Source organism: Psittacula echo (genome assembly GCF_963264785.1).
Source record: "Psittacula echo genome assembly, chromosome: 25".
In the NCBI taxonomy this organism is placed as follows: domain Eukaryota; kingdom Metazoa; phylum Chordata; class Aves; order Psittaciformes; family Psittacidae; genus Psittacula; species Psittacula echo.
In genome coordinates, this window is record NC_137760.1 from 5,607,882 (window position 1) to 5,633,117 (window position 25,236).

Sequence of the window (25,236 nt, forward strand, 5' to 3'; positions counted from 1 at the left end):
GGGGTGCTGTTATCTCCATCTTAAGAAAGGATAATTAAAAACTCAAAGAAGGAGTCTGTTTCTAAGCAACTGTCTCCAGTGGGGATGGAGAGCAGAGAGAGAAGCAGTGATGGGGAGAGAGGAAACTTCTGTGGTCCCACAGCCCCCGGCAGCAGCCGGGAGGTGAGGGATGGAGCAGAAGAGCTGCTTGGGTCCATCTCATCCATGGTGGCTGCTCAAAAGGCAGGAAAAGAGGGGCCATGGGGGTGTGGGACCAGCAGCAGCAGCAGCAGCAGCGCTGGGGCAGGGCAGAGGGCGATGGGTGGGAGCATCACCCCCTTTCCCCACCACAGCCCACGGGAGAGCATCTGCACCTCGTGCCCCTGCTTGGGGAGCAGCGCCTGAGCCCCAAAACCACTTCCTGCCCCAACGGCTCCCCCTGCCCGACCGCAGGCAGCACGAGCCAGGCAGGCAGCGCTGGTGCTGCATGGACGCCCTTGACTACCTGCCAGGAGACATCAGCACCCCTTATTGAGGCAGCAAAGAGCAGCCATGGGGAGCCTCTGGTGTGATCCGTTCCCATGGGGCAGCATTGGCCCCATGGCACAAGTCCCTTTGGTGTCTCCTTGCACGTGGCTCTCTGCCCACAATGCCAACTCCAGTTGCCACCAGTACGACCCATGGAGCCCCGCTGGGGTCCCGCAGCTCAAAGGGGAGCAAAGGGGCAACGAGGGGATGAGGAGCTGAGAGCATCACCCAGTCCAGAGGGAAAAGAGATGGGGAAAACCCCCTCTGCCTCACCTTATCCCATTGCTGTGCCTGGGGCCAGCCCTCGCAGAGCCCTGGGGTGGGGGAAACAGAGCTGAAGGTGCGGGGTGCAGGAGCTGTGGTTACCTGTGAGCTCTGGCTTGGCTCCGTCCGCAGCGATCCCCTCCGGTCCCTTCGCTTCCCAAAGGTGCCAACCGGCCAGGGCAGGGAGGACCCGTTTTTATACGCTCACCCATGTGATCCAAACAAATGCCCTAAGGATGAGTTTTTGCACTGACACAAATAAAGGGGCCGGGACTGAAACCTGTTGGACCACAATCCGAGCTCCACACAAGGGAATTTTCCACTCTGGGTGCGCCAGCGGCACGCGCCGGGGCCCGCTCCCCATTGTTCCCGCTTCCCAAAGCGCTCCAGACTCATTCCTAAATGCTTCCAGCATCGCAGCTGGAGAAAATGGACCTGGATGGAGGGAGGGATGGATGGGAAGGGGGAAGGAATGTGTTTAAGCCGTTGGTTCCATCTGAAGCCTGCAAATCTCTTGTTTCTCCCATGGTCTGTGGAAGAAAACACAGCAGAAGATGCCAGCCAGGGTGAGAAATAAGAGGGAATCCTTTGTCCCTGGAAAACCAAACCCTCCCTGCAGCCTTGGGGCTTGGCAGTGGCACTTGGGCACGGGCCGGGAGGTGCTTTTGGGAGCCACAAGCTGGGGTCCCTCACTGGGATGCTCCTCTGGGATGCTGCCGGCGTGGTGCTGGTGACACTGAAGGCAGGTCCCAGGGCAGGGTGAGTCAACGTGAGCAGGATGGGAATGGAAAGGGGAGGGCGAGCTCTGGATGAGTCAATGGGAACCAAGGGACCAGGGAAACGGCCACGGGCCACGGCAAGGTGTTTGGCAGGGGTGATTCAGTGGGACCAGCTGTGAGTCAATGGGAAAGGAGGGAGCTGATGGGTGATGGGCTGCAGGTGCCCACCAGGCTTAAAAAGAGGCAGGAGGAGCCCACCCCCAGCTCTATTTCCCTTGGAGGATGCCTTCTGTAGGTACAGATGCAACTGATAACAGGTAGGAACGTGCTCTGCAGCACAGGCACTGGGGGTTTTGCTGGCCAGGTCTTGCCTCGCCTTGTAATGGAGCTGCTTTTGTGCCCCAGGCACCTCTGGTGCTGCGTGTGGCTGGCACCCAGGGCTCGCTCACACCTCCAGTGTGTCCTTACCAGAGGCAAAAAGCGAAGCTGGAAGGGCATGAGGGGCATTTTCATGCTTGACTTGGTGCAGGGTCTAAGAGGGCTCCTTTCTGCTGGGTCATGGAGCAAGGAAAATGTTCCCAGCCTGGAGCAATGCCTGGCGTGGAGCATCCCGAGAGCAGCCTTGACCTCTGCAGGGTGCAGCGTTGGCCCAGGCCCTGCATAAGGAGGTCTCAGCCTTCCCTGCCCCATGCTCAGCCCTGAGCCAGCTCCAGCCTCAGCCCTGCCAAGGAGCTGCTGTGGGGCTGGGGCTGTGCCAGACCTGCCTGGGCACAGGCTCCCCCCTGCTGCCGCTCTGCTGGTGCGGGCCTGGGGATACCGGTGGTAGGTGGGAAGGGGGGGGCTGTTGTGCTGTGTCTGGGGGGGTCTTGGGCTGTTTCCCCTCCTGGTTTGCTGCTGGTTGGGTTGTTGGGGACGTGGGAGCCCTCTTGGTGTGGGGAGCTGCAAACAGGGGTCACCTTGGGGTCCCCTGCACAGCTGGGAGCTGGGAGTGGATGTCTGGGGAGGGGGGAGCTGGAGAAGCCTTTTGGAAGTGGGACCCGAGCTCAGGAGTTCCCCCAATCCTGGGTACCTGTGGGGAGCACCCTCACCCCTTTCCAACCCCAAACAGGCTTTGGGGGAGCAGGGGCCCCTCTCTGCATGGAGCTGTGATGGGGGCTCATGCTGGGGCTCAGCTGAGCCCAGTAAACCTGTACAACCCCTGAGGGTAGAGCAGTTAACCCCATTTAAGGAAGGGTTAAGCCAGTTCAGTGTGGTTTGGTGGTGTATTGGTGCAGGGGTTAATCCGGTGTAAGTACATTGGGGATTTGCACTAATTGAACCCGTCTGTCTCCCTGCTTTGTCTGTGATTTATCAGGGTCCATCCAGTCTGTGCTCCCCTCAGAGAGGGAGAAAATAGGCTGTGGGCTGAAGGGAAGAGCCACATGCAAGCTGAATCCACACGGTGCTATTTATAGACATCCCTGCTCAGCCAGCCCAGATTCCATGCGGATCCCTGGCTCCAGCTGGCACGGGGTGGGCAGCAGAGCCCTGCCAGCCCATTGGGAGCCGATGGTGCAACTGGTGGGGCCGGGTTTAGCCAAGCCTGAGTCAGAGCAGAGGATGCTGCTTCCTCATCCCCAGATCCTCATTATCCTGCTGCCCCAGGGCTTTCCCACGAGCAGCACCCAGCCTGGCCCGTGCCATGGCAGGGATGGGGAATGGGTGTTTGTTTATTGCTGGCATCCCCAAAGGGCTGTAATCACAACCGGAGCATCCATGGGGCTGGGAGATGTCTTCTTGCCAGGGTGCAGTGGTGGGAGAAGGGGGGGAAGAGAGATGAAAGTACCTGAGTGACCCTTCCATAACCTGGTCCCTGTGCCCATCAGCATCCCTGATGGGTCAGGTTGAGCAGAGGGCACACCTGAGGCTTTCTCAGTGCCATATAGACACCCATGGTGCTGTTGTGTGTCAGTGTCTGCAGCAGTGCTCGGTGCCTTCTCCTGTCTCTGGGAGCAGGGATGGAGGGTCCTTAGTGCTGGAGCTTGAGCCCAAGAGGTGCCTCTCAGCAAGGGTGTGAATTCAAGGCTGATAATGGCATCAGGCAGCAGCCTGGTGAGCAGCGCAGCGCCGCTGGGAGCTGCTGGCTCTGAAGGCAGGAGGCTCTGCACAGCTCTGCCTTGTGACTGCTTAATATAGGCCAAGTGAAAACACTCTGCCCAAAATAGAAGCCCTTCTCCAGGAAGAGCTGCAGCTCCGGCAGGAGCAGTCACAAGGTGCTGCTGGTGGCAGGGTGGGCTCTGCTATGGTTACTTGTGCAATGGGCTGGATGCCTGCAGCAAGGCCACCACCCCGGGCTCTGCAGCCACCCAGTGACACCTCCAAGCCCCCCACATGTGCTGTTTGCTGCTGGGGTTCATGGGGTGTGGATGGGGTGCAGAGGTGGTCACCCCATCCCTGCTCCATGCGATGCTATGGGTGAAGGTGCTGCTGCCTTGGGCTCGCGGTGCTGTTGGATGCTGCAGGGGCTGGCATGTTCCTGTTTGCAGTGCTGCTGGAGCTGAGGTTTGGGATGGAGCTGGGCAGGCAGAAGAAGGGGGGGTCCCTGTGTGCTGCTGCCAGGCTTGGGGGGCTGCTCCTAGCCATGTGCTTATTGCCTGGGAAACAGGGAATGTTCCTCCTCTCCTGGGTGCTCCGGTGATGCCCATGAGGGAGAGGGGCTGGTGTTTGGCTCCGGGGCCTTGCAGCAGCCCTGGCTCTGCTCTGATACCCAGCTTGTGCTGCGCTGCATCTTGTGTTGGGATGTGAGTGCAGGAGCCTGCAGGAGCTGCAGCTTCAAAGGGCAAAAGCATCGTGCATCCCCTCCCTGATCCCATAAAGATTCCTGCCCGGAGGATGCTGCAGGTCTGAGCCCACTTGTGAGGCCCTTTGGTCACTCAGGAGCTTTTCCAGCTCTCTCCTGAGTAGGCTTGGATTGAGCTTATTCTGGTTGCAAGCTGAGGGCAGGCTGGTTTCTGCCCATGTCTTTAACTCCAGATCCTTGGTGGCACTAAGATAGATCCAGGGGGAAACCGGAGCCAATTCAAGCCAAAATAAAGCTGTGGCATTCCCTAAATCCACTCAACTCTTCCCAGAAGCGGCCCCGACACCAATGGCGATGCAAACTGGGGGTGTGCTGGGGCCAGCGCTGCTCTTAACTCACAAAGCCCTTGCCCTGGGGGCTGGCTGGGGCAAGGTGAGGGTGACCTCGGGCACTCGCTGGGAGCGGGGAATGGAGCGGTTCGCAGGGCAGAGAGGGAAGCGGGAGGACCGGCTCTGCCGAGGTGAGAGCAGGGCTGGGGGTGCCGCCGGTTGTGAATGGGGAGAGCGGATGCGGTTTTGTTTCCTTTGATGAGTGCCACGGAAAAAACCAGCTGGGAATGGGCTTCCTTCGGGAGAAAAGATCCAGGGGATTCCCCTGGCCAGGGCTCTGCCCGGTCCTGTGCTTGCTGGTGGGGATCCGTGTCAATAAATGGCTCTTGGCTGTCGTTCAGGCTTTAGGAGTTGGTTTCTATGGGGAAACTGAGTCAGGAGGAGCCCGAGCCAGAGGAAAAGCTGGACTTTGGAGGAAGGGCTGAGCTCTTTCTGCAGCAGCTGGGTTGGACTTTGGAGGGGGGGGGGTGTGAGGACAAGGAGCACATTTAGAGCCCAGCAATGCCTTTGCTAATGCACAGCAACAATAAATAGCTTAAGGGGGGGCTGCAGGAAACCTGGAGGGGGCTTTGGACAAGGGCCTGTAAGGACAGGCCAAAGGGAATGGCTTTAACCTGCCAGAGGGGAGACTGAGATGAGCTCTTAGGCAGAAGCTCTGCCCTGTGGGGTGGTCACAGGGAAGCTCTCTCCCACCCTGTGAGTCTGTGGAACCTTTGCTTTCAGAGCAAAGCCACGGCCTTGGCTCCGGGTGAGAAGGGGGCAGCTCCTAACAGGCTGGAGTGGTTCGCTGTGATTCACCCCACGGCTGCAGCCGGGGATGCGCAGTTCCAGCCCGGAGAAACAGCCCAGGACAAGGCTGCCCCTGAGGGAACGGGGGCCCAGCACCGTCTGCTTGTTCTGTCCCCGCAGGCAGTTAATGGCTGGGGAGAGCTGAGGTCACTCGATGGGATGGGATAAACTTGGACTGCATGAAATAAACCAGGTTTTTATGGGGCAGGGATGCGGTGCTGGGTGAAGTTGGAAGAAGCCCTGAAGTGGGTTGTAAATGGCCCTGGTTAATCTTTAACAGCCACAGGAAGCCTGTGGCTTGGGTGGGAAATTCCAGAGCTCCAACAATGTGCTTTTGGCTCGTGGTGGGATGAAAAGCTGCTGTCTCATGAACATTTATGGGGAATTCCTGACCTGGAAGCACTTGGTTTGTGTTAAACCCCAGCATTAAGTAAAAGCAGCAGAGCTGGAGGTTCTGCGTGTGTGAAAGCTTTGAGGGCCTGTCCCGTTGAGCTGATGTTCCTTGAAATGCTTTGGTTTCTGGTTGAGCTGTGTCCTGATGCTCTCAGTAATCCCTGGATAAGGCTCTGGGACCTTGGCAGCAGCTCGGATGCAGGAGGGGGGTTACAGCACTGTTTCCCGTAGTGGCTTTGCATGAAGGTGTGAAGCATCCGTGTAAGTGGAGGCAGGATCTCATTGAGTGCGGGGTGGAAATCCTGGATGAACACAGCTTCCCCCAGCACCGCGCCGGAGGCTTCCCAGCAGCTGGAAAGACGAGATTCCTGCGGTCCCGCACTGCTTAGTCAGGAGAGGTGCCATGCAAACACACTGGGGCTGCTGGGGAGGAGGCTGGCTCATGCTCTGCACCCGGCTTGACACCGCTCTGTGTGTTTTCCCACGGGAGCATCCTGCTCCGGAGGGGAAGCGGCTCAGTGTGGGCTCTCAGCGCATGGTTTGTTGGCTCTCCTTGGCTCTGAGAGCTCCAGGCACAGGCAGGAGGGGAAGCTGCTCATCTCCTGCATGGGTTTGTGAGGCTTGGAGCACTGGTGCAGGCAGGGCTGTGTCAGCTGCAGAGCCAGAGGGTCCCGAGTCACCCTCATCTGTGCCTGTGTCTAAATCAAAGTCTGGTGGCTTCATGCCCCTGGGGACCCATCTGATGTGCAGGAGCTGTGCTCTGGCTGCATCCCTTTGCCATCCATTTTATACCCTGGTAATGAAGTGCTCAAGGCCAGGTTGGACACAGGGGCTTGGAGCACCCTGCTCCAGTGGAAGGGGTCCCTGCCTGTGGCAGGGGGTTGGAACTGGATGAGCTTTAAGGTCCCTTCCACCCAACCCATTCAGTGCTGTGGGTTTGCTGCTGAGGCTTCCCGCTGCCTTTTCAACAGGCTCCTGAGCAGCAGAAATAGAATCTTTGTAATTGTTCTGCAAACAGTACTTAGAGAGAGGCTCAGTTCCTCTTAGCAAGGATGCTGCAAGAGATTGTTGCTCCCGTGGGTTTCCCTCCCAGAGCATCCCTGGGGATCCTTCTGTGCCTTGTCTGTCAGCAAACCCTTTGTGCTGATCCCATTTGGGGATCCTCTAGGGAGGTCTCCAGATTGGAGTGGCTGATTCTGTCTCTGTGTGAAGGGCTTCTCTCTGCTTCTGTGCAGACTTCACCCCGTCTGCGGCTTTTGCTGCTGTTTGGGTGACCTCTGCACAGTGGTCACCCATATTAACCACTGCGGTGATGCTTCTTGCCCAGAGAAGCTGTGGCTGCCCCATCCCTGGCAGTGTTCAAGGCCAGGCTGGGCACAGGAGCTTGGAATCCTGCTTTTCCCAAAGCCACCTTCCCATGCCAGAGTCTCTTGGTAGCTCTCATCATTAACATTAGGTGTCCTTGCCTGTGTGGCTCCCTGGGATATCACCCCCTTGGCCTGTGATAGAGGATGTAAGCCCCGTTTTGGTGATCCTGACTCATCCAACCAGTGCTCCTGACTCCGATGGGAGCAGCGTTACTCATGTGAGCCTGGCTGCATGCTCAGGGCTCTAATTATGGGCTTTGCCCATGTTGTAGTGTGGGAACCGGAGCGATTAGCCCCTAAACCCTCCGGATCATTCCCAATGCATTAATGTTTCTAATTAGTGAAGCCTGATGCCTTTTTCCTCTCCGTAATGACAGTGGTGCTGGCACTCGCTCGTGCTTGCTCTGCGTGCTGGTACTTCATTATATAATGATACAGTCAGTGCTGTAATACCCGTTCCCAACTGGCAGTGGGCTTTTCTGCCTATGCCTCACGCAGAACCGATGAGGCAATGGGGAAGACAGGCCAGTGCTACCAAATACTTGGGCAGCATCCTTTATAATGAACTGGGAAGCTGCAGGTGCAGAGGGGGATTCAGGCCAGGTGAAGACCTGAATCTGGTGGATGGACTGGGGACCAGTCACTGGGGGGTGGAAGCACGGTTGCCTGTTTCCATGCTCCTTTAGGGACGAGCTGCCCCTTCCCCAGGCTGTGTTTTCATTTCCAGTCCATTCTTCCCCCTCCTTCCAGGGAAACCATCTCCACGGCAACCTCAGAACTCCAGGCTCTGCCTCAGAGCTGCTCTCCCATCCCCAGGACCTGACTGGTAAGTGCCTTGGCAGGGCCTTGGCTGCTGCTCCGGGCTCCTGGGGCCCTCAGGATGCTGCAGGGGAGGTGAGGGCTGGCGCTGAGCTGGGCAGGGAGGGGGGTGTCTGCACCCCGTGCCCCCGCTCCCCTCATCCTCGAGGCTTGGCTTGTGCTTTGTTATCGTTGTCCTGGTGCAGGAGAGGCTGTGGCTGGGTTCAATTGGACCCTGGTGCTGTCCCCATGCAGATGCTGTGCTGGGGGTCAGGGATGCTGATCGGTGTCTGGTTGTGCATCCATTGGAAATGGTCTTGGTTAGACCATGACCAACCCTGATGCCAAGTTTTCATCTTTCCCATCTCATCTGAGTCCTGAGAAGAGCAGCAGGGAGCAGGGGCTCTCTTCCCTCTTGGTGTTGCTTGGGCTTGGAGTGCAGCATCGCAGTGATGGCTGTGGTGGCTGTAACTGGTCTGCTGCTGTCCTATGTGTGTATCCCTGGTGCCATCCTTGTAGGTGAGCAGAAATGGCTCTTCTGAGATGGGGGGGTCCTGCTGCAAACCTGCTGGTGGTCCCATGTTTCCTGAACGGAGCAGCAGCAGGGAGCATGGTTTATCTGTGTCATTATCGGGGTTAATGATGTGGAGCTGGGGTGGGATGGGATGGATGTGTAAGGATGGGTGTGCTCTGCCTGGAGCTGGCTTCTGATGGGGCTGAGCTGCATCATGGTGACGGGGATGCTGTGGCTGCTGGGGGGGGCAGCACTGGGTCACAGCCCTGACCCTCGCTGTCCCTTGTTCCCCACAGGGCAGGATGAGGCCGCTGGGTGCTCTGTTTCTGGCTGCTCTCCTGACTGGCGCCGCAGCCCCTTGGCCAGATGAACCTTCCAGGACCTGCTTCTTCCAGATGCTCAGCGGTGGGGACAGCTTGTTCTGCAGGTGAGGGGCTCCCCATTGCCTCCAGCCGTGCGCTGCCCCGTGTGTCCCATCACCTCCTGGGACAGTTAATTCCACCCTCCCCTTTGCCAGGGCTATAAATATCCATCGCTTTCTTCCTTTGATTTTCCATGGGGGGTTCCAGAGGGAGGAGGAAGGGAAGTTCTGGAACAGTTCATCCCGCAGACCTCAGGTTGTGCCACGGGGATGCTGATGTCATGTTGGTGGCCTTGAGGCTCGCAGCACATGCGCTGTGGTACCCGACAGCTTGTCCTGGTGGCCCCTTCCTCTGTTAGATGATGTGGAGGGGAAAGTGCTTCAGGTTGGAGCTGGAGATACCTGCCCTGCTGCTGCACTGTCAGTACCCAGAACAGAGCAGGCTCATCCCTGCTCCTGCATCACAAGGGGGCTCGGTTCAAGCTGCTGTCTACAGCCAAGGGGGTGAGGGTGGCTTTGTTCTCCTCCTCCCCGTCTTCAAGCCTTAAATTCACTGCTATAGGCCATGATTCTTTTAAAGCCAATGGAGAATGTGGCCCATCTCGGGTGTGCACAGGAGGGTGCTTATCCTGGTGCACAAGGTGCCACACTTGGTGGCAGCAAGCTGGATCCTGCATCTCTTGCCCAGCATTGGAACCAGTGCTCAAGCCTGGCTGCGAAGTGGCTCTAATTCCCATCCACTGCATGGTGTCATCTCACCCATCCTGTTGTCCTCTCCTCCTTTGTCTCCACAGAGGGGATTTGGAAGTCATTTACCCGGAGCTGGGCGATGTGGGCTGCTTGTACATCCCCAAGTGCCACCAGTACCGGGAGCGGATCAGCAGGGAATGGGGCAGCCCCCGTGTTCGGTACCCGCAGGCTGACAGGGTGAGTCCCGCGTCGCTCCTGGGCACTGCTCCCAGCTTTGCTGTGTTAACTCAAGGTGTAGCTGGATCACAGGGGACGAATCCATTGGGAAAGTGTTGCTTACGCATGTGTGTGCTTGGACTTTGAGCCTCGGCAGGGAAGCTCAGTGCCTTTGCTTTGGGTGCTGGGGATGGCCTGTGAGGTGTTTACGCAGTGTTGCGTATTGCTTGGTACCCTTGTTGCGTGGGCAAAGTGCCATCAGCTACAGGAGCTGGTTATTGGCTGACTTTCTAAGCTGCTTTCCTGTGCTTCAGGGGTTTGGTTTGAGGTTGAGCTGTGGGTAAACTGAAACTCCACACACTGCTGCTGATAGGGGCCATGTAGGGACAGGCCAAGGGGAATGGCTTTAACCTGCCAGAGGGGAGACTGAGATGAGCTCTTAGGCAGAAGCTCTTCCCTGGGAGGGTGCTGAGGCGCTGGCCCAGGGTGCCCAGAGAAGCTGTGGCTGCCCCATCCCTGGCAGTGTTCAAGGCCAGGTTGGACACAGGGGCTTGGAGCAAGCTGCTCCAGTAGAAGGGGTCCCTGCCCTGGCAGGGGTTGGAGCTGGATGAGCTTTAAGGTCCCTTCCAGCCCAAACCATTCCATGAGAACATTTTCGTCGCCTTTGGTGCCGTTTCCGTCGCGTTTTAAACTTTTCCTGAACTTCTTAAAGCAAACCCAAGCTTGGTCCTGACCGCCCCCCCCATCCAGCCCCCGAAGCTGCTGTTGCCACTCGCCGCCACCGGGTGGCAGCATTGAACTTCCCGAGGTCCAGCGCTTGGCGCTGCTGAGTCCCCTCCTGACTGCTCCCGATGTCCCGGGGTTGCCCTGGGCAGAGGAGGAGGAGGACAGATGTGGAGCCGTGCAGGTCTGTGCTAGGTGTCGGGAGCACAGCATCCCGCTGTGCCCATCAGAGGATGTGGTGGCATCAGCCTTGTCCCCAAACCCTACTGCGATCCTTGTCAGCAGCCCACTGCAGCTCCCCCATCACTGACTCCAACTCTGGTAAGGGGGAAACTTGGCTCTTGTGCATCTTGTTGTTACCTTGAAGTGTCAAGAATCGGTTTTCCTGGCTGCGTCGCTGCTGTCTGGAAGTCTCTTCCCCCTGTTGATCACATGGGTTGAAGTAAAACTCTTCCCTTAAAGATGCCCGATTCCTCCAAAGGAGACACCCCCCCTGGCACTGGATGCTGTTCATGGATTCATCCCTCACTCGTGTGTGGCTTTCCAGGAGTTGGAGGTTTCCCAGGGATGCAGGCACTTGCTGCTTGTTGTTGTCCCAGAAAGCAGGGAGAAGGGCAGGGACTGGGCTGTGCTGATGCTGGCGGATGTTGCTCTGCCCAGCAAATGGTGCTGTGGGGAGGATTTAGGGGCTAAGCAGGCCCAGACCCTGGGATGTGTTGAGGGGGGATAAAGGCTTTGTATCTGTGAACCTGAAAGCAAGGCAGGTGAGCTTTGCCTTCAGAGCTGTCTGTGTGCACCATGCTTGGGATGGGATGGGATGCCCGCTGTGGCACTGGGATGGGCAGGTCCTTGGGAGGACTGGATAGCCTTGAATTGGCTGCAGAGAACTGGTTCTGAACTCCTCAGGTTTTTCTCTATGGGAATGGATGGTTTTTCTCCCGAACCTGTCAGGATGCTTTGGGATAATCTTTTTCCCTGCTAAAAATCCCCCTGAAGTGAGTGGGAAGGAGAGTTGCCACATCCTGTGCCAGGGCCGAGGCGTGCACAGGCGATGGGGTTGCTTTTTCTGGTTTATGATGGGATTTCTGAGGTCAGGAAACTGGATTTGTCTTTCCGTAATTCCCAAGTGAGAACGGGAAACCTGTGCTAAAGTTATCTCCATCCCGAAGTGATGCTTCCCAGCACAGTGGGGTGCTATCGCCCTGCCGAGGCTCGGTGATCCCATGGATGGAGGGGTGAGAAATGGGCTGGGCAAAAGGCTGGCGATGCTTTTCCCATCCGAATCGGTGGCAGAGGAGCTGGGGTTTGAGGATGAAAACTCGTGTGGGAAGTGTCTGCTTCCCGTGGAACACTGCGTCTCCTGCGCAAAAACAACCACCAAACCCAGCCAAATGCGGCGTGTTTGTGTGTTAGCTCCGGAAATCCTCCTCTGAGTGGGGGGGAATGGGACATTCCCCATCCTCATTCCATGCTCCTGGGGGCCACGCTTCACCCTGCTCGTACCCAAGGTCTCTGCTCACAGCCTTGACGCTCCTTGGTGAAGGCAAAGTCAATGGGCTTGTGGGTGAAGGAGGGCAAAGTGGCGTGGTGGCTTGTGAAGCTGAGCTTTGAGAGGCACCAGCGCTGCTGGGGAAACCAATGCATCATCTTCCCTGTGTTTATAGGGGTTTAAATATGTTAATATTGAATATCTTGGTGTTCACCCGGTTCAGACACCTGGCCATCGCAGCCGGGTTGATCAAACATCACTTTGCCTTCCCAAAAGACCCCTTATTTGGCGCAATGAAAGCTGCAGTTGCATTTGGCTGCTGTCTCTGTGAGCAGCGTGCTCAGGTGGAGGGAAAAGATGGTTCAGGTACCCTGGAAATCCTTTAGCTGCTGGGCGCAGAGGCACAAATCTTCTCTGGGCATGGGGAAGTACCTTTGCCTCAGCCTTGAGCTGGAGCAGAGCAGCCGCTTGGTCTGTCCTGGTGTTGCAGAGCTCTGGGGATGTGAGATGCAGGTTTGTGATGCTGAGGATGCTCGGTCCTTGCTAAAGACCCCTCTGAGCATCGGGTAACACTGACGGTGTCCCATGCAACCTCTGGGTAGCACCGCAATGATGTGACATGGGGCAAAACACCAAACGCAGCCATTACAGTATGTTGGCATCTTCCTGAACACCCCAAGCCCTTTCCCAGGCCAAGGAGGACGCGGGAACAGCGGCAAACATCAGTGGGGGAAACGCGTCCTCCTGGCCCTGCCTCAATATTGCTTTGCTCAACCGAAAATAAATTGGAAAAGAAAATTGGACATTGCATCAATTTGGGGCAGGTTTATAAATCCTGCGGCTAAGCAATCCCCATGGAAAATGATAGATCACGGCGCGCCCGCGCCCCTGCCATGATGTATAGTCACATTACTCGGGCCGGCGCGTTACATGATTCTGTTTTATTACCACTGTTGGTGGCAGACAGCAAAACGGATTACACCGGGGATCAAATCGATGGGAACTTTATTTACTGGCCCTTTAAAAACATATTTCTGCCCTTTATAGAAACATACGGGAGATGCTATCGAGAGGAGTTGTCTGCTTGTTAAAAAGCAATTTACCTGCCGCCGTGCGCTCGAGCTGCCGTTTAGGGCACTACCTTTTACCTGCTCCTCCAGACCTGCTTTTGTCACAGGGTTTGACAACTTCCTTAGAGGCTCCTTTGGGCTGTGAGGAAGGGATGGGGCTCGTTCTCTGGACCAGGGGGCAAGTGTCTTGGGAATCAAGTGCTTTTCGCAAGGCTACAGTCCCAAACTGAGCTTTCTGGACCTTAAATGGTATTTGTGAGACCCCTTCCCTGTGCAAACCAGCTCAGTTTGGAGCATCCGTGAACTCGAGCTGCTTCCTGCAGCTGTACAGATCCTCTTGTCTGCTCTGTCAAGAGCTGTGCATGTTTTCATAGTGTCTTAAACCCTTCCCATAGCGGAATGAGCTGGAAAAGCCCCCCAGCCATGCAAACCATGGGATGATGCCCTTGTGGGTTGCATCAGGCTTAGCACAGCAGCAGGTCTGTGTCCTCTTTGTGCCTAAACCTGTAACCAGCACCCTGGGGTGCTGCTCTAGGCCTGGAGAGCCATAGCAATGCCCTGCCTCTCCCAAGAGTCCAAAGCAGATTCCATTTGCTGGTTATGTCCCAGCCTTTGCTCCTTTGTGAGCACTTGGTGGCTGGGCTGGGGACAGTCCTGATTTATAAAGGGTTGTGCTCTAGGATCTGGGGCCCATTATTCGGGAAATGACTTGGATGAGGGAGCCCATTAGCTTCCCACAAAGGGAGGAGAAGGCCTGCTTCATCTCCTAATTGGGATGTGCTCTACTTGTGTCAGGCAGTGCTTTGCAGCTGGCTGCAAGAGGGGCTTTGGAGCAGTGCTCAGGTTAAAGTCAGGTCTCATTAGAGATGGCTTCAAGCAGAAGATTCCTGACAGTTTGTGTATCCTTGTTGGCTCCTGGATCTGTCTGGGGTTGAGGAGCCCCCAGCTTGTTTTTCCCTCAGTCCTGTCTGGGCTACTTAAAAACAATGGTCCAGCATTCCTTCCCCATGCTGTCAGCTTGATATTATGGGGATTAGCCCAGGCCCCTGGTGATGAACCCCTCCCTGTTGCCCTGCTGGAGCTGATGCTGGGTTCCCATGGCCCTGTGGCATCGCAGCATCCCGGACTTCGGCGGCTCCCTGGCGCCTGGGCTCAGCCTGGCTTTGAGCAGAGGGGTTGGTGTGAAGCCTCTGAGCTACCAAAAGTGCCTCTTTGAGGGCTTAAGTGTGGGGTGGTGAAGCAGAACAATGTGTGTGCTGCAGGCTCGGCCCTGTCCTCCGCCGACCCGCTCCCAGGCAGGGGCTGGCAGGACACGAGTGCCTCTGCTCTGGTGCGGATCTGAGCTGGATTGGGATGGGATCCCCCTCGTGCACCTCAGAGCAAAGCACTGCTTTACTTTCCGTGCCTTCTGGGATGCGCGAGAGCGTCCTTGGGGATGGGAAGCACTGGAGAGGTGTGGGGTGTTATTCCAGGAGGGACTGATGGGACAGCTGGTGCCGCGCTCCATGAGAGCCCCTTTCCGTGAGCAGCCCTGGCAGATCTGTCACTTCACATCTGCTTCATTACCTACGTGTTTGCTGGACACTTAACCATCCTGGACAAACAATGTTCCCCTTCAGGCGGGAGGATGGGCTTGGGAGCTGGCAAGAACCTCCAGGTCATCAAGCCTGCTCTCCTTATTGCTTATGTATTGGCATCCACCCGGGTGTGGGACAGGCACTTGTGCCTATTTCAGCAGGAAACTGTTTGAAGCAGCTGATGGTTTTACTTTGATCCCTGTACGCACTATACAGTAATCAAAGTTTAAGCTGCTTTGGATGAAATAATTGCTTAACAATCACATAAGACAAAGTGATTCAACAAATGACAATTAGGACTTGTGATATACAGAACAGATGCATTCAGTGTACCATATTATAATGTGCTAATACAAGATTGACAGCACAATAATAGGAGAGAACAGCCACTCAGCCTATAATTCCAAACCAAATGTGAGGCTGTCCACAGAGCTCAAATCCTAACAGGCTGTAAAATTAGAGGTAAGAAGGCACAAGTTTCACAAAGGCTCATTAGCAGGTTGGCTGTGAATATCCGAGGAGGGGGGATATTTCCTGCTGGAGAATTACTTGTAGGCTGCGATGTGAGGAGGAGGGGGGGGGGACTTCACTCTCCACATGTTGGGAAGTGAAGTAACCTGCATCTGCCAGGTCTCCAACAGGCTGTAGCTGGTGCTGTTCCCTGTTAACAGCCGGGTTTTGGAGCAGAGAACGCTCACAGAGTGCTGTGGCAGCATCCCCATCCTGGGGTGCCAGGGGATGGGATGCATCAGATAGCGTTACTGTACAGCACGGGCACATGAACCAGACAGTGGTGTTAAGGACCAAATGAAATTAAGACTGATATGAACACAGAGGTCTAACGGGCATTCCTCATGGGAATTGGGCACTTCCCAAGCCCTAAATGATACTGATAGGTGACAGGGCCACCCGTTAGCCCTGTCCGTGGCAATTAAGGCAGCTGGCTTGTGCTTGCTCTTCTCTTTGGGTAAATCAAGAGCTGGGGACGTGTGCAGGAGCGGAGGCTGTCAATCTGCTGCCCTGCGTGAGCGGGGAGCGCGCTGGCACGTGGAGCGGCAGGAGCCGGGGTTCATCTGCCCTGACCCCTGCCACGGGCTGGCTGCAGCAGGGGATGCGCTGCTCGCTCCTTGTAGAGCTGCTTTGGAGCCAAAAGAGATCAAAGGAGCTAATGTTTTCAGCTTTGGTGACAAACCAGACTTCAGCTCGTCTGTGCTTTACACACGCCGCGCGTTTTATTCCACTAACATGTAATTTTATCATATTTTATTATTAAATAAACATGCCAGGGAAATATACTTCTTGTGCGTGGGGGAGGATGAAAAGGTTTGGTAATTAAAACTTCTATCCATCATCATTGAACTCCGTGAGATAATTGTGTTGCTTCTGCAGATGTATACTTGGTATTGAATCACCCACTTTCTGTGTTCGCATCGGAGCCGCTGCTTGTGGCTGTGCGGAGTTGGGATGTGCCGTGGGATCTATGGGATTCCAGTGGGAAGGGTTTGGAAGTGTGTGATCGTGCACTGGCCAAGAACAGGAATTTGGCTTCTTGTGTTGGTGATGCTGGTTTATTGGATGAGCAAGTCCCTGCCATCACAGGGCACCTTTAGAGCCACTTTGCTTTGAGCCTGGTAATCAGTGGTAGTGATTCAGGTGGGTTTATCATGAAGAAATAGGGATTTTTAGGCATTCTTTTAATTGCAAAGCAAACTGCATTGTAGAAAGAGGAATCTATTGAAAAAGAACCTGAATCTGCTTTTCCCTACCCTAATTTTGGGATTTCTCTGGGATGCTCCATGTGCCAATGTGGGTGTTGGGCACTTTAAGAGCTTTAGCTAGGGTGACACTGGAGAAAAGGCTCTGAAGCTCATCTCTTCCCTCATTTAAGCTCCCATTTCATTGTTGAGGAGACCCTTAGGAAGTGCTGCCCCCACAAATCCACATGCCAAAGCCCATCTGGGCTTTCAAAGTCAGGTTCCACGCTGTGGTCGATGGCAGATCAATGAGCCCCGAGGGAAGGTGTCACACTTACTGCATCTCCTGCCATCCCCAGGACCTGCCTTGGCTCTTTCAAAAGGCATTAGCTGTGGTTTGGGTGGGCAGGAGGGTTTATAGCAGGAGGCAGCTCCCCTGGGTGCTCCTGGCACTTGTGCATTGAAAATGGATTTGTGGGGGTTTGAAAACAGGTTTGAATTTGGGGTGAGCTGGGCACAGCTTCCCCTGCATCCTCCCTGGCTTCTCTATGTGCTTCTGGTGCTGGCTCCATAGTGGGTTGGTACCCAGAAGGGAAAGCATCCCTGCTGCCTCCCTGCTGTTGCTGCACCTCGTGAACCCACCTGGACCGGGACACTGCAATTCCATTATATTCCTGATCCACAGCTCCAGCCTCAGACCTTGTTGGGACTGGGAAAGGCTCCAGGACAAGACCTGGCAGTAGGTTGGGTGCATTAGGGGGTCTCTGCTCCATCACCCTTTGCTCTCTGCAGAGGGGCCTGGGTGCAACTGGGCTCTTGTGGTTCCCACTAGGATGTGATGAGTTGCTGAGGATGTGGGTTTGAAACCTGGGAAGTGATGGGTGCTGCTGGCTTTGGTGTGGGAGGGCAAGGAGAGCCAGGAGGGAAGCGTTGTATGGGAATTTACTCATAAAGCACCCCCTGACCCTGCTGGAGCCCTCCCAGGGAAATACCCGAGTATCTCCTGTCCCTTCTCTAGGGGAACTTGAGCCAGTTCTGAGCTCAGTTTTGGCAGCAGAGGTTATTGATGCCCTTCCCATCAGGGTGCAGCACTAGCTGGGTCCCTTTCCTGCAGGGAAAGCCGCTCTGTCCTGCTCTCCCACTCCACCTGCGCTTCCCAAGCATCACCTCTCGCTCAGGGCGGCATCCCAGGGCGCTCAGCGTCACCGCCGGGCTGAGAGCATCCATAGAAGTCATTCCCGGGAGCCTTCCCTCCCCTGCAGCATCTTCCCCGGTGCCTCCCCGCCAGCACAGGAGCCTTTTCCATGCATGAGTAATTCTTCCTAATTTGGGGGCTCCTTCCTGCGCGGTAACAACCCCGAGCTCTGCTGCCTCTTCCCAGCTGCCAATCTGCGGCAGAAATGTCCCCCCTTTTCCCGGCGGAGGGGAGGAGATGAGGAATCTCTGTTATACAAGCCGGGGCTGGGGCGACTATTTTGGATCCCTTCTTCCTGCCTCCAAATTGCAGCTTCGAATGTGACAAGTTACAAAACACTTGAGTCATTTCTCTCTTGCTGCCTTTTTTCTCATCACACACACACACACACAACCCCCCCCCCCCCCCCATCACCACCACCACCAGGGTTTGGGTTGTTTTATAGGGAAAAAGGATAATCTCTCTGTTCCCCCCCCCAAGCCCGGGTGGCTGCGTGCAGCCCACACGCAGGGTAACTCTGCTCGCTGTTTATGTAAGCTGCTCATGTTCTGCTGAGCTGCAGCGAGAGCTGTTGTCAATTCAGAGGAAAACCCACGTCTGCCCACGTAGGATCTCCCGAGCAGGGTTGTGTAACGGGGAATCAGGCAGCCCCTCGGTGCTGGGGGGGGGGCTGGAAGAGCCTTTTTGGGGGATATCTTGGATATCCGGAGGTAAAAGAGTGGGAAAAGTCCGTGGTGCTGGGAAAATCCATCTGCTGTGATGGGCTGCGGGGAGAGGAGGCGGCGCGGTGCGTGCCGCTGCCTCCCTGCAGGGGATGGGGATGCTCCAGAGGTCGGCACACGCACCCGGGCACCCACAGCGTGTTTTAAACTCGGCATCAGGCAACTTCCAGCATCTCCATTCCATGGGGTCTTGAGGGAAAAGGGACTTTGCTGGCAGATAAGACTCAGTGCTGGACTCGAGGAGGGGATGTGCAGTGCCTCCATCCTTCGTGGAGCGGATGGCCTGACCCTGCAGCTCCAGGGGGGTGAGCAAAGCCTCTCGTTGCCACTGTCACCAGTGGGTTTGCACCATCAGCCTTAATATCTGAGGCAGGGGGTTACATCCGTCACTTCAAAAAGGCTCCGCATCCCCCTGCATTATCATCTCAATGCTGCTTTCTATACATATGGAAGAAGAAGAATTAAAGCTGGTGCCTTGTGTTGCTCCCAGCCCCTGAGAACCACTCTTTCCTGTGTCAGATTGGCGTTCTTTACATCTTTACCCATATTTATTCATGCAGAACAGAGTCGCCCTGCCACGGGGCTGCCGGGTGCACTGCTATACATAAGAATGCATCTTCATTTCCATCCCCACTACTTCCCCACAATGGAACGAGTGGGTTATTTTTGTTCCTCCTGTATCTGTGTTTGATTCCAAGGTGCAGGAAGGAGAGGAGTTAAGAAACCACCCTCTAAATTCACCTTTTCTACTCCTATGAAAATCCCCCCTCCTGAATCTTTCTAAGCCATAGAAACAAGGCACAGCATTGAGCTGCTCCGAAGGGGAGAGACGGGCCCGGGGATGAGGGGGAGGAATGCGTTTTGGGGCAAGGAGTAAGTTTATAACTATTTTTCTCTTAACAGGCGCAGTTAGCTGCGCTGCGAGCCATTCATCTTCTGCTTTAATAACTCATTCGCCTCGCGTGGAGATGGGGTGTTATAGTCCTGGATATTGCTTTTCTTGGCATCGAGCATCAAAGCAGAATCCACGTTTTCTCATCAAATACATTTCCATTGTAATTGAAATAATTTTCTGCTTTCTCCCTGTATTTGGGGTACCGGAGCTCTCCTTCCCCCCAGTCCCTCTTTCTGGCCTAACGTGTTGATTTCTCATCCCAAGTGATGGTTTCAGTGCTGGCAATCCCAATTCCTTCCTTTTCCCCCTTTTCCCTGTTGTGTGATGGTTAAAGTGCTGCTGTTCCCCTTGGGCTGCCTGTCATCAAATCATCAATCAGATATTCTATGCTATATGGGATTAGTTTGCATCCAGGGGGGCTCCTTTGCTGTGGAGACTGATGCATACTGGGGGTACCACAAGGTCCCAGCCAGCTCAAGGGCTTGTTGTGACCGTTTCACCCTCTGTTGACGCTGTGTGGGCAGCAGCTCATCCCCTGGGAGCAAACACTTCCCTGTGCAGCACCTTGTGCCCGAGGTCCCTTTTCTCCCTGGGGTGCAATGAGCTTGCAGGGAGGTCCAGGGCTGGCAGGTCCTGGTGCAATGGATGCGCTTGTGGCCATGGAGGGTTTCCTGGGAGCAGAGGGAGCTCTTGGCTCGTGGCTCCGCTGCTTCCCGTTCTTCTCGCTGGGGTTAAGATCCTTACGCAGAACTTCTCCCTTTCATGTTCCGCTGCCTGCCTCTTAAGTGATCTTTTGATCTCAGCATCTCCACGAGTTGGTTCGGAGCCTGATCAGGCACTCATGGGAGGGGAGGATTAAGCAGGGGATCAAAGCGGCTGTGTCGCGTGCTGCAGCCCAGGGCTCAAAGCAGGGGTGGCCGCCGGGGTGATGTGTACCAGGGTGGCATCAGGGGACACAGGGCACGCTCGGGGACATCAGCTCTTCACGCAGGAAAGCAGCACGCTTCCACCCTCATATCCTTGCACCGCTGCAAGCAGCCGTCACCCTTGCACCAGGCCTGGTGTGGGTGCACTGGTGGGCTTGTAGCTGTCTCCGGAGGCTTTCCCACATTTAAGGATGCTCAGGCTGCCGTGCTTCCTGCACGGAGCCCATGTAGGTGTGACAGGAATTCCCTCATTAAACAAATATTGGGAGAGTGGGAGGCAGCAGCAGCGATACTGAGCCCCCCTGCGATGCTGCAGCCCCCAAAGTGCTGCCCCCCCCAGCCCAAGCACACAGCAGCATGAATCAGGGGCTGGGGGCGCAGCATCGCACCCACCAGGTCTGCTAAAGCAGAGCTTGTCTCTACGGATCCTCCTGTCATTGCGGCCACACAGCATGGACCCAGCCGCTCTTTGGGGGTGATGAGGCAGGATGGGAGCATAGGGGCACGCACCATGGGTCCGGATTTGGTTGCTCCGCAGCTGCTGGGTCTCATCCCATCCCTCCAGGAGCTGCTGCTCCCAGGACATCTCCCTCCTCGCAGGTGCGCGCAGTCGATGGATTTGCCAGACTTCTTCCAGCTGGAGTGAAAGGCCTGGGAATTTGGGTGGGAATGCGGCCGCAAGGAGAAGCAGGGCTCTTGGCATCCGGGAAGCAGATGGGTTTGGCTGGGGTCGCTGCCTGCTCCCGGCCACCTCTGGGCTTGCTGGAGCGATGCTTCAGCCTCTCCTGGACCAGCCATGGGATGAGCCAGCCCGGGCTCAGCTGCCAGCAGAGGGGAGACCAGAGCCCTGCCAACCTGGCACCTTTCCCCATTGGAAAGGGAAGGGAGGCTTGGAAAACAGTGCTTTGGGAACCTTCTCTTGCTGGAATGTCACTGCAGGTGCCACTTGCTGCCTGCGTGATGAGCCCAGGGAGATGCTCCTAGAGAGCGTGTGCGAAGTCACTCCATGCCCTGCAGTGACCGTGGCCTTCACACACTTGGTTTTCCCAGCAAAGAGCCAGTAATTGAGAGAGGAATACTTGAAGGTGGATAAGGGAGGGGGGATTCCTATGGGATCCCTGCGCAAACTGTGCAGCCCTCCAATGGATGCCATTATCCCAGGAAATATCTTTATTAAAGCTCGGCCTTGAGTCTTTTCATTATCTGGGTAATTTTCATTATCAGGGTATAAATTGCACAGGCACTTAAGGGCTGTTCTCAGCAAAGGCCTGAGGCCACAAGGAAGAGTTTGTGGCCGGGGTGGTGGGCAAATGGCTTTTGCCTCCCTCGTACCCATCTCCTTTGCACACACACTGGTATGTAAAAGCATGCAATTAAGATACCACCACAAACACACACACAAAACCCCTGTGGCAGCCTCCAAACAGTGAATTAAATGAGGATGAAAGGCAAATGCCAGCTCTGGCAAAACCCTAGGAAAGGAGCCATCAGCTCTCCGCATCGTCCTGGGATTTCAAACCACGCCAATGAAATTTGGCCGCTTCATTTCATTCCCTGTCAATCAGCGTCGCTGCTACTGATGCTTCCTCCTCTTTTTATATCCCCCATCTCTTTTGGCGATGCCCAGAGCTCAGTTGTATCCCAGCCAGGCAGCCCTCATCACCAAGCGATTAAATCATCGTACAGGGAAGGGAAAAAACCCAGGAGAGACGTCGCTTCTCAGACATAATAGTAAAAAGGGGGTGGCGGGGGGACGCTGGCTCCGGCTCTATTTCTGCTCTGATGTGTCCTGGCGCTGCCGGCACATTCCATGCTGCGCGATGCCGAGCCGGCGTTCACCCGCTGTGCGTGGCACAGGGATGTGCACAGGGGCTCCTGCGCTGCGCTGGGCTCCTGCAGCATCCCAAAGCTTCCAGCCCCATGGACTGGTTCTGCTTTGGTGCTGGACCCTGCCCTGCTGCAGCCTTGCCAGGCTCCTGTGTGGGGCAACTGGGGTTTGTGAATGTGGAGCATTGTGCCTGGTACCTGAGCATCCCAGCCTCTGAGCATCCTGGCCTCCAATCATCCCAGCCTCTGAGCACCCCTGCCCTGTGCCTTTCACGAGTGCAGCTCTCTAAAATCTAGTGCTTTAATAACAGAGCCCTCGGGCTGTAAAGGGACCATGGGGGGGGGGGGGGGGAATAATTGTGCTATTGAGGATTATCTTTTTAGAGTGTTTCCTGCCCTGGATTTGGCTGCTCCCAGAAGGAAACCGAGCCATGAGGGTAGGGCTGCCTTAATGAAAATATGCCTAATGGCCTGTGCCTGAGGACCACGCACTGGTGCCTGTCGCTGTAACCCCTTTTCATGCAGATGCTTGCAGCAACATCTTGGCCCCATGTCTGGACTAAGCCTTGGCGTGCCATGCTGCTGCATCGGTGCTGGGCTTTTGGGGGTCCCCAACAGGTTGCTTTTATTAACTGCAATGGTTTTGCATCAAAATGCAATGTTCCAGGAAGTCCTGCCCAGCTCATGACATCCCTGGGGCTGCTCCTGCTGCCTCCGGAGCAGCCCGAGTGGCAAAGCTGGGCTCAGATCCCACCTTTCCCCCCATGGAAAACTAAAAAGCTCAGGGTGTGAATGCAAACCCCTCCATCCCGGGGCACTGCTCCCGAGCGGATGCACAGCCGGGGTTAGGGGTGATGGGTCTGGGGGGGCTGTTTGTCTGGGAAGGAGCATTAAACCCCAGTTGCGTGGCTCTCGTGTGGCCGCCGAGCGGGGCAGCCAAGGGCTGGGCCAGCCTCTTGCTTTTTCATTTCAGAAATGTCACTGAGTCACCAATGACTCATAATTATAATGGGAGACATTTCCAACCCCGAGCATGACTCCGAGACGTCTTCCAGGGATATTAGAGCTGTTTGTAAAAGCCAGGCCTTGCCCCGGCGCTCTCCCCCACTCCACGGTTGTTTTGTGTCCCCCCCTTCTCCTTGCCAAGGTGACAGCAGGGATGCGGCCGCCCCGCCGGGCTGAGGATGCTCGGATGCTCATCCCTGTCCAGGGGGAGCAGGGGGACGCATTAACGCTCCCCATCAGGTGGCAGGTGTCTATTAAAGTGACTCCCATCACCGCTGCGTCTGGCCTGCCCTTGACTCAGGGCTGTCCCAGCAGACAGCTCCGTGGCTGGGCTGTAACCTCTGTGGCTCCAGGGGTATCAGCAGGCAGAAGACCACGGTGCAGCACAGGGTGAGGGTTACTTCTGTGTCTGAGCATCATCTGCATTATCCCTCACTCTTCCACTGCTTCCTCCTCTTCCCAGCCAGGGAAATTGTGCTTCCCATTCCAGGTGTGATGGGATAGATCCGGTTGGGTCCCTGGGGCATCTTCGAGTGCCAGATGATGGGTGCTGCGGTGGGGTGATGCTCCCCATCAGAGCTGCTTTGGCACTTGGCTCTTCCCAGGGCTCACCTTCGCAGACAGCCCAGCGCTGTGCCTCCAGCCCCAGTTCATTAAGCAGGATGGGTATGAATTCAATTAGGGAGGGGTTCGATCCAGTCGGACCAGTTCCGAGCTCCCAGGGTGACTGGTGTGGGTCGGTGCCAGCATCCTCCCCGGTGCGATGCAGGGAGCCGTGTGCTTCCCTCCTTGCTGGAAATACTTTCTCACCAAATAGCATTAAATATTCCTGAGCTGTGAACATCTTGGACTGATTTTATTTTCCATAAATAAACTTGTTGGGAGATATTTGGAGATGGGCCTAAGCTGCAGAGCTTGGACTGGCTCCCAAATCTTGCTGCTGTTTGGGCTCGAGGGGTTGGTTCAGGATTGTTTCGAGCTTTATTTCGGTTTTAAGGGGTTGGGATGAATTTGCTGCCCTCAAACAGGGCTCTCTCAGTGCTTCCCAAAGCTCCTGGTCCCCCCAAATGCTGCTGATGGGTAGAGAGGGGCTCCCAGGCACCCCCTCACTGATGTTTCGTACAGGCTATAGGGTTATATCTGTATGTGCTGCTATAGGGGCTGGGGTTTCTGAAGCCAAGAGGCATTTCAGGAGGTACCAAGACCCCATTGCTTGGTCTGGGACCCCCATGCTCGATGTCTTAGGCAGCTGCCTGCACCAACAACGTGCATTTTTGGGGTGCAAACCCTTCCTTGCCCAACCACTCCTGGCTGGTGATGTCTCTGGTCCATCTCCTTGCTGGAAGTGGGGTTATTTTCCAGCTTGGGCAAAGGAAAAGGGGTTAAAACCAGAAAAATCAAACCTATTTATAGCTTTTTCAATGGGGAAGTGAAGAGGAGAGCTGTGAGGATGTGTCTGCAAACCTGCTCCATGCACGGCGCGTCCCGGGAAGGCCAGATCCAGGGGGCTTGGAAGTGCAGGTTGAATCCTCTTCCCTTCCCGGAGGGGCCGAGCGCGTTCTGCTTGTCTCACATGTGCCTGATTCATGATGACAAGGACAGGGTTGCTCTTTTGGTGCGCGCCTCGTGCTCCCTCAGCATTCCCTTCTCATCCAGCTCCCAGGTCTGTGCCGGGCACGGGGAGAGGAGTCAGATCTGACCCCAAACCCTGTCACATCCTCACTCGTTTGGCCTGGTTGCCTTCGGGATCCAGCTCATTTCTAAGAGGCTCCAAGGAGGCTGCCACGGCCACAGCTTCATCCTGACAGCTCCCATGGGGAAGATGCAGCGTCAGGGGCTGCCGGCACTCCCGGTGCCGTTCCCGGCTGTTCCCTGGGCAGGATTTGGCCTTTGCTGTGTCAGCTCCTACAGCTCCATGCAGGGCAATGGGTTTTCACCTGGGATGCAGCCTCTGCTCCTGAATTTGCTGATGGTTTGAAGGTGGGCATGGACATGGAGTGAGGGGATGTTGCTGATCTTCCATTGATGCCATGGGCTCAGCAACAGCATCCCTGTGTGGGGCACATGCAAGCCGTTGGGATTGCTCTGGGATTTGGCACCATGGCTCAATTCTGGGCTAATTCTGGACAATTCTGCTTTCCCCTCCCTAAATTTAAACACTTTATAATGAAATCCCTTAGCAGAGTCCCCTTCCCAAGGAATATTCCTCTGGGGTGGGGGGCAGAGGCCTCATCCATGAGCAGTTTTGTGTTCAGGGCAAGGATCCGTTGCTGTTTTGTGCAAGGGCAATGGCTGATCCAGAGGGATCTTGCTCTATCCCGGGAGCT

General features: G+C 55.8%; 1 protein-coding gene across 1 annotated transcript in view; it reads left to right on the plus strand.

Moving 5' to 3' along the window:
- Nucleotides 1–1,481: 1,481 nt before the first annotated feature.
- The window catches only part of PEBP4 (phosphatidylethanolamine binding protein 4), a gene marked incomplete at both ends in the record, with an annotated part of 69,983 nt that continues 46,228 nt past the window's right edge, over nt 1,482–25,236 (plus strand). Inside the window, 5 exon segments of the mRNA XM_080634608.1 lie at nt 1,482–1,501; nt 7,958–8,027; nt 8,031–8,033; nt 8,816–8,946; nt 9,675–9,807. Coding sequence (XP_080490734.1) covers nt 1,482–1,501; nt 7,958–8,027; nt 8,031–8,033; nt 8,816–8,946; nt 9,675–9,807 — 357 coding nt within the window.